Source organism: Odontesthes bonariensis, chromosome 16 (assembly GCF_027942865.1).
Source record: "Odontesthes bonariensis isolate fOdoBon6 chromosome 16, fOdoBon6.hap1, whole genome shotgun sequence".
Taxonomy (NCBI): domain Eukaryota; kingdom Metazoa; phylum Chordata; class Actinopteri; order Atheriniformes; family Atherinopsidae; genus Odontesthes; species Odontesthes bonariensis.
The window spans coordinates 27,082,279-27,091,566 of NC_134521.1; the positions used below are offsets into that span (position 1 = coordinate 27,082,279).

Here is a 9,288-nt window from a genome sequence, read left to right on the forward strand (position 1 = left end):
GAGGTGTTTTTTGTTTTTTTATAGCCAGTTGACCAGTTGATGCAAATCTGACCATAATGAGCTGTTGCCTATGTGTAATCAACAAAATGGGAAGGGGATGGTAACCAGTCTGAAAGTTAGTCATATGCTTTTATGGCTGCAACAAAATACACCCAGGAAATACAGAAAGGTTCGCACAAGTTTTGGTTTTTCATAAAAAATGGAAACAATGACTTACAGTTTTGACAAATCTAAGTCTGTGTAGCAATAAAGAAAGACAGAAGATGAACAACTGGATTTTGGGCATCAAAAGTAAAGTATAAAAAAAGATAGATGGCCAACTTTAAAAAGAAAAAGTGCTAGGAATGAACTATTTTTCAGGGGCAGAGAAAATGAGAAAATAACCAAAGAGAAGAGAAAAGGACGAAGGGAGTTGTTTGGGGAAAGAACGGTAATCAGCCATGGGGGTAAAATGGAGGGAATAATAGGGAGCTGGGTATTCTTGCTGGTTTGTAAGTGGCAGGCAGATACTTCAAGGGCAGAGGAAAACTGTGGACTCATCAGTATCTGTTCACAGGTGACAGATAACACTAGGACAATGGGTTTGTGATTGTTGCCGCAAGAGGGGCGGCACAAGGAACAGAAAAAGCAGGGTACAAATAAAGTGGCAGATAAAAGGAAAGACAAAGGAGACTGTCAGATGAAATATCAACAGATGATCCTATAATTCTCTAAAAAAGAAAAAAATGTAAAGGGGTGAAGGACAAGTGAGCCTGAGAAAGTAAGGAAACAGAAATGGGGTGATAAAAACCCAACCACACAATCGAGAACAATTTGGCTACGGATCATTACCTTGGTATCTGTGTCGCTGATCTGTTTCCCCTCCTTCTCCACCCCCTCCTGTGTGTGAGGCGCTTTAGTCCTCCTCCTGCTCCCCCTGTCTCTGACCTTTGGGTTTTCCTCCAAGTCCACCGGAGGCCCTGACTGGTGGCCCAACACTTCAGGCTTTTTTGGTGGCGCTCTAATGATGCGCAGATTGCTGGTGTAGATGATTATCTTGCCAAAGTCTAAAACAGAGGACTGACAAAATACTGATACGTCAGATAATCTTGAATCTGTTCACACATGCACACAACAACCAGTTTTTTTCTATAGCGTATCTTTTTGTTAGATATTCACTTCATTTCTCAACACTGAACAGCATGCCCACGTGATGCTGGGGGCTTTATGTGTGGGTGTGAAGAGGGTTTCAAGTTGATTCCCGCAGAAGAGTCGCATCCCGTGTCAAAAAACAACATACGTTGAAGCTAGAGTTGTTATGGCCTAATGAGGCTTCTGGTGGCTGAAAAATTAAGAATCATACTTTTTTTTTAAAACAAAGACTTACTTAATTACCAGACAGAATGAAAAATCTGATATTTAAGGCTGTCATCGATAGCAGATTGTTTTATGTTAGTGTTATTTTTTCATTAATCAGGATACATTTGGTTGTCCTTGGGAATAAACAACCAGAGATAATAGGCAAATATGTCACCAATAACTTAGTAATTGTAAATCACTGAAATTCTTTACTTTCAAAAGTTATCTCTTTAGTAAATCTCTGTTACTGTACAACTGGCAAAGGGAGCACTGAAATCCTATCGCCACAGTCATTAAACAACCACTGTTCCATCCTTTACACTAAATGCCCTAAATGGATAAACTAGCACTAGATTGCTGGCTTCCAATTGTAAACATAATAAGTTCTGACTTGGTCACCGGGGCTAAGCATTTGTTTGGAAGGTAAAAGAATAAAACTGACATGAGACAAGCAGGCGATGCTCTGACGCTGCCCCCCCCCCCTCTTTCGCCCGCCACACTAATGACAGCTGTTGCCACAGCAACGTAGTAAAAGCATCTTTCTGCCATCAAATAAAAAAAACAAGTTTTTGCTGACGTTACTCCACAATTCTCTATGTTTAGGATGGAGCTAATGCTTTAAATACCCTCACCGTTCTCCATTTTAAGTGTGGATCACTCGTTTTGTTCCACATAAGCACCAAGCAATTGTTAAATGATTTTACTACAGCTGATGGTTGTCTGTACAGTTAGACGTTTTAGGCAGAGTCCATCTGGCCCCTCTGTTTTTAAAAATTTTAAATGGTTTGTACCTTGTGACAAGTCCTATTTTGATTAATTCCAGTTATTAAAACTGCAGTGGTGTACTACACCTTAATTAAGACAAGGGTGCCAGGGGGGCCATGCCTCGTGGCAGACTGGGCAATTAGCATCCAGACTTGGGGCAGAACCTGTAGTCGATGGTGCACACAGATGAAGAGGGCAAAGACAGAATTAATCTATCAGTGTCAAAATGTGGACAACTCTGAACAGATTGTATCTAGCTTGAAAGGGAAAAGTTCTACGTAGACAAAGCAGGGACGGTTTTTGATACACGTCATTGTTACCTTTGTCTTCCTCCATAATTCAAAGTCTTTCAGTCAACAATAATAAAGCTTCATCACTAATCTAATGACGAAATTCATTTGACAATTTGTTGTTTTATGAGATCATAGCAATCTAATAGACATTTTAATCAACACTCATTAAAAGATAACAGCCACTGAGTGAATTTTGTTGGTTCGAGCTCATTTAAACTGCACTGACAAATTAATCTAGACAGTTCCTAAAATTCAGACAGACTGAACTGACTCTTTGAAATCGGCTTGGTTTTAACTCTTTAGATTTAAAGAAAAATTCAGCTACTTAAAAATCAATGGGATGCACTGCATACCTTGCTGTCTACCTCTGCTTCATCAGTCTTATTGGCAGCAGTCTTGTAGCTTCCTATTCCTCTGTATACGTTGATTCTTTGGGCAATGAGCCCTGTTGGAGGATATACACCTGAGTACAGAATAAAACATGTTGTCAGAATATAGAGCGAGAATATGTACCAGTAACCTTATTACTGGCACATTGATGTACAGTGAGCAAACTCCTCCTCCTTGTTAGCCAGTTTCTGTTTCTGACTGCTTTAACCCCAAAATAATGTAGAGTTCTAGGGACAGCTTTTCAATTTAAGCAGATAAAGCTTAACTTTTTTTCATTCAAAACAGGGGAAAAAAAGAGAAGAAAAACACAAGACTGCAAATGTCGGGTGTAATAAAATTGATAAAACGAAATAAAAAAAGATGCAGCAGCAGTGGGACCCACTGGCCAAAATTAAAATGACATGAAGCTCATTAGGTCTAAGCTCCATTGCTCAATAGATTTGAATGAGTCTAATGTGTTTATGTAAATGGTTAACTGATCATTTGTTGAAGCTGGCCTATTCCCATACTTGATCAATTTCACAGAATTCAATGGATTTCAATTAGCTCTTAATTAATACCAGTTTATTCATGCTAGTTAGTTATGTACGCCAAAACAAGAGAAATTACAGTCAGGTTTTCCAACACTCTTGCTTTCAATTCTAATAGAGTAGTCAACACAATTTTTTAATCATCCTCTCTTTTTCTTTTGCTAGGAAGAAACTCCGGTTTCAGCATATATAGACCAGCCAGTCAACAGCAAGTTCTTAAGAGATTTTTTTTCTCACATTTTACATTGCTTTGATTCTTGACTGATGGACGTCGTTAGCCACATTTCAACCAAATTTGTACTTTTAGTCCCATGGATTTTTTTTTAAATGAACTAAATAACTGCTTCTATAACAGTTGTTTTTCTTTCTGAAGCGATCTAAACTTGTCATTTTTGGTCTCGGTTCAACATTGGGAATGACACATAAGTGTCAGGACATGTCCTGACTTTTCTGGGTTTCATTAGACATACGTGTGTGCGTGTGTTGTGACATGTACATCCATAAAATCATTCAATCTAACAGTCGTTTTTCAGAAGATGTGTATCGGTATACTAGTGACAAAATGAGTTACCCAAAGCTGCTAACGAACAGATAAAGGGCACACGTGTCCATTTGTTGTCACTGGAGGTGCATGGCTTAGTGAGTTAGACATTTAAGTGTGGTTCGTGAGGACCGTGTTTTATACGTGGTCGTACATGATTTTCAAGCAGTTTAGCTACAACTTAACAAATTTGAAAAACCCACAAATGATGTCCCCATATTTAAAAGGAACCTTACACAAAGACATGTCAGACGTTCTGAGTGGGCTTTGGGTGGATGTCCCAGGGACCCTTTTTTGTTTGCTCAGAAATAACTATGAAACAATCAGGAAGTGATGGTTTATTTCTATGATTTACTGCTTTGTTGTCACGATCTATGCTCTGTCTAGTTTTTAATTCTAGCTCCTCGCGTACGTGACAAATTTTCTACAAAAAGCTTTGCTCTTAGATTAGTTTATTGAAACTATGTCATCATGGGTTGTTCTTCAGTTTGTTTGAGAAACAGACCCCCAAGGGATACTGATATTAAGTTTTAAATATAACTAAGCTTATTTTCATACAAATATGTGTTTTTTGTGGCTGCAAAATCAAGTTCAACTCAGCTTCAGGACATAACGTCACCTCAAGCTAAGCTAAGCTGCTGCTAGCAGCCTTATTTTCTTGATTAAGACTCCTAAAAATATGAGATGGTATCAACCTTATTGTATCTAAAAGCACATTTACTATGGTAAACTAATCCATAACACATTACTCACATATTCAGGCTTTGAATAAATATGACTTTAGGCAAAAGATTTTACTAGCATGGCTTAATGAATTAGCATTTTACCCTTATTAATGCGCATGTTCAAAGAAACACTTTTAATGATCTGCAATGGAACATACTGCTATATGTACATTAAGGACTGCAATGATCACATTTTAAACTATATTTTTATGCATACTGGATGTATGTGCCCACAAAAATAAACACTCCACAAATAAGCTACAGCTGCACAATAATATAAAAAAAACCCCACCTGATTGGTCCCCATGTGTGTCCTCAAATCCACAAAGCTGCTCCATCTCAAGGTGGCTGGGAGGGATTTTACGGTGGACGAAGCTGTGAGGATATTTCTCCTCTGGACTGTCAAGCTCCTGCCCATCCTCATACACATGCTTCAGTACCCGGCCGCTGTAGGATGATGCCAGCTTGAACCTCACCTGTAGTTAGGTGTAATGTTTCAATTCTGCTGCTCAATAGGTTTCTCATATTTTAAAAAAGAAAACCATCAGCAGTCCCACTACAGTGTTACATCCGCATAGCTCGCTGTCTTAGAGCAGAGGAGGATTTGGGAATAGAAAACCGTGCGGTTTGATCTGACAACAGGAATACATGCAAACATCTGCAGTATGTCAACATACAAACTAACATTCGGTCTCTTTCTTTTAGCAGTTTAACAAAATCAGTATAGATAACAATTCTGAGCCATATCGTGAAGCACAGAGCAATTTTTCAGAATTTTTACTTTCTAAACTGAAAAACTGATATCCCAAATGATCTGAGCACGTATATTGTTCAAGGGGAAACCTTTAAAAAAAGACTATGAAGCTAAAAGACTGGTCCGATAAATAACTTACCTTTCTGGGCTTGGTGCCTTCATAGTGCTGGTTCAGTTTTCTCTGGAGTTCCTCCATTCTGGATGACTGAGGAGGGAATGCAGAGAAAGTGTCAGTCCATCTAAGAAACTCCTCACATGGGGTGAAATGACATCAGCTCGAAGAAATGAGGTTTGTACGGATGGAATTTAGATTGAATAGATATACAGCTCGGTGAAAGAAAGCCTGACTGAAGAGATGTGTGTAACGAGTAGGAGGATGTTAAAGATAGAATGAAAAAGCTCACTGTGTCCTGCCTCTAGAGTTTGAGAGGCACCTGCTGTTTTAAAGGACCCACCTTTCCAGTTCTCCACACTAAATTATTCACAACTAGATCATGTGTAAAAGGGTGGTTGAGAAACCAGAAGCCCCATCATCAAATAATTATGATGACCGAAATAGATTGTATTTGGAGGCTATGCGCAGTTCTTTGTTGTTGCGTGTTTAAGGGAGAGAAACAGAAGCAGGCAGTACGTGTAAGTGTGTGAGTGGGAGTTGTAGGACTGCTTGTCATTGGACTGGAAAGTACATCAGTACTGAGGCAAATGTGACCTTTGATGTTTCTGCAGCAAGTCAGAAAAAAAGGATTTACCCTTATGAAAACAGTTCTCTGATTAGTGTCAGACTGAAATAACACTCCAATAATAGTTTTCATGGGTGACATTCTTTTGAGTTGTTTATTTATGCCCATGTGTGCACACATACAACGCAAGCAATTGGCAAGAGGCTCTTTAACCACTTAATCTAAAGACTATGAAAGCTAGAAAGCTATGAGTTTAACATCTCAACACTTCCCCTACCAAAACTCAAAAGAAACACACTTTTCTGCACAAGATAGTTGGTACATCGACATGGGCGGCAATATTCAGATATTAACCCGATGAATGTGTTACTTTAAATATGACCCAGTCCCATGTCAATAGCATTTGGTGATCACCTCAACCCCAAACAGCTACAGTCAAATTAGGAAATAATTAAATTAAGCTATGTGGAGTACTCAGATTTTGGCAGAGACCTGCCACCTTCAGAAGTTTTCTGACAACTCTGCAGTAGTTGGATGCATCAGCAATGGTGATGAGACGGAGTACAGGGGTGTGGTGGACAACTTTGTCACCTTGTGTGAGCAGAACCATCTGCAGCTCAACGTGGCAAAGACCAAGGAACTGGTGGTGGATTTGAGAAGGAGTAAGGCCCCAGTGACCCCTGTCTCTATCTGTGGGGTCAATGTGGACATGGTGAAGGATTATAAATCCTTAGGGGTGCACTTGGATCATAAACTGGACTGCACTAAAAACACAAACGCCCTCTACAGGAAGGGCCAGAGCCGTCTCTATTTTCTGAGGCGGCTCAACATCTGTCGGACAATGCTGCAGATGTTTTATGAGTCTGTGGTGGCCAGTGCCATCCTCTATGCTGTTGCATGCTGGGGCAGCAGACTGAAGGTGAAGGACGCCAACAGACTGAGGGAACTCACCCGCTCAGCCAGCCACGTTGTCGGAGAGGAGCTGGACTCTCTGACAGCAGTGTCAGACAGAAGGATGCTGTCCAGGATAAAATCCATGCTGGACAATCCTGCACATCCTCTTCATGATGTGTTGGTCAGCCACAGAAGCACCTTCAGCCAGAGACTGATTACACCACGCTGCACCACAGAGCGCCACAGGAAGTCATTCCTGCCTGTGGCCATCAAACTGTACAATTCCAGTGTCTGACATTACTTCACCATGTGCAATAACCCAGTCATGTGCAATAACAATAATAATTAGTACTGAGTAGCATTGTAAAGACTGTTTATTGTATTTTTGTACATATTGAGATTTTTTTATTTTTTCCCTATCTTATTCTTATTCATCTTTTATTTTTTTCTGTTAGGAGAGCACTGCAACAAAGGAATTTCCCGCAAGGGATTAATAAAGTAATTCTGATTCTGATTCTGATATCCCTCCTAATTATCCACGGAGAGAGTTCACCGAGTTATTCTAGTGGCATCGTGTGATGTCATCAGCAGGTTACAAACACAATACCCCAGCACATTCATTGATCTCTGGAGGTATCGCACGTCTTCCTCTCTGCTACACTTTTAACATTTCCAACAGTTTGACAACTGTTCCAACAGAGAAATTAAAACATTGGATTTTCTTCTGTGATGGCCCCCATCCTGAACAGTGTCCATTATTCAGTGGCAACCTGTGATCAAAAAGACTTTGAGATGGGCTCAGGAAGCTCAGAAAAATCTGAAGGGTTTGCTTTGAGGCCACAGACTGGAATACATTATTTGAGCCACTTGGAGAAGATATTAATGCCATGACTACCATGAGTGTGTGACAAGCTATATCAGCTTCGTCCCCTTAAGGACAGTGAGGTGCTTCCCCAGTGAGAAGCCTCGGATCGCCAGTGACTTGGAAAAGTTGCTTAACATAAAGAGAGATGCCTTATAGGAGGGAGGCGGGGATTTTTTGAGGACAATTCAAAAACTAAAAAAGAAGAGACCAAGGAGGTATACAGGGGGAAAAAAAGCTATAAAGCAAGCTCCAGCAGAGCAACAGCTGTGTGGTTGGGTATGACAAAGATCACAGGGTTTAAGGTAAAAGAGGATCATACTGATGGAAGTCTGGCCAGAGCCAATTAACTTTTTCAAGATGATAATTTCACATCAAGATTCAGCATGCCGCTTTGCTGCCTCCAGCAATACAAAGCAACACTCGACCAGAATCTTCAGCTTCCCACACCTCAGTCATGTACCTGAACAGCCTCACCAACATCTCCTCCCACATCAGCACACACAGAGCAGACTGTGCTTCTTAGAAAGCTTAGGTCCTTCAATATCTACATCAAGATGTTGCATATCTTCTTTTAGCCTGTGGTGGAAAGTTAAATCTGCTTTGCAGCCATTTGTTGGGGTAACAGCATCAGGGCCAGGGACTCAAAGAAATAGAACAAACTGATAAAGGGGGCTGTCTCTGTGCCGGGGACCGCTCTGGAGCCCCTGTAGCTGGTAAAAAAAGAAGAATGCTGCAAAAGATGCTGAACAATGGTTCTTTGTTGCAATGCAGCTTCTGCAGCTCAGCAACAAAGATCATTACAGGTAACCAACAGCAATAACTCTTCACAATGACTTTTGTCTTTTACAGTGACTAATGACTATATTTTTATTTTTTATTCTTGATGCTGCAAAATAATTTAAATCTTTGTCATCTTTGTAAAAACTGTGATCATGTTTTGTAAAAATACATGATCATGGACCTAAATAGAAATCAATTTCTTACTCATAAAAATGAACAAAGAAATGAAGCTGTTATTCAATATTTCCAAATTATACGGATATCTCTTTACATATTTAGACGGATCTTGAGAATTTCAAGGAGAACCATAACCATAAGTTCAATAATTATCTTCCAATTCAAATTTTAATAGCTGATCAAGTAGTGTAACCTTTTCCTGTCAGGTAAACAGTAGGTCTTCCAGCAAACATTTTAACCTGTCACGAGAAAAAATGCACACATGTTACCTTGAATTAAGGGTTCAATTCTATCCAGGCGTTCCACTGAGCCACGACAGTGTCATAAAGGGGCCAGTGAGTGCAATATCTGGACCATGAAGCTGAAGAAGCTAAAGGAAATGTAATCATTAAATTGTGTACACTTAGGGATTGCCTACAGTGGCCTGTCAAAAAAGAACAAAAAAAAATAAAACAAGCCTTTGAAAAACAAATGAATAAAAAGCAGAATACAGTAAGTGGTTTCTAACTCTTGTTTTATTGCTGCAGGAACACTCTTGGGAAATAAAAATATTATC

The 9,288-nt window shown here is 39.8% G+C and overlaps 1 protein-coding gene across 2 annotated transcripts in view; it reads right to left on the reverse strand.

Moving 5' to 3' along the window:
• Window positions 1–5,866, reverse strand: part of grxcr2 (glutaredoxin and cysteine rich domain containing 2) — a 32,681-nt gene extending 26,815 nt beyond the window's left edge. Inside the window, exons 1-5 of one of the 2 annotated variants that reach the window (XM_075486732.1) lie at window positions 5,792–5,866; window positions 5,476–5,541; window positions 4,875–5,058; window positions 2,750–2,859; window positions 832–1,059 (exon numbers count right to left, since the gene is read on the reverse strand). In XM_075486732.1, coding sequence (XP_075342847.1) covers window positions 832–1,059; window positions 2,750–2,859; window positions 4,875–5,058; window positions 5,476–5,532 — 579 coding nt within the window. In that variant the 5' untranslated portion in view covers window positions 5,533–5,541; window positions 5,792–5,866. Of the gene's footprint in view, window positions 1–831; window positions 1,060–2,749; window positions 2,860–4,874; window positions 5,059–5,475; window positions 5,705–5,791 lie in introns of those variants that run through there. The other variant, XM_075486731.1, reaches the window with a different exon arrangement.
• Window positions 5,867–9,288: the final 3,422 nt, after the last annotated feature.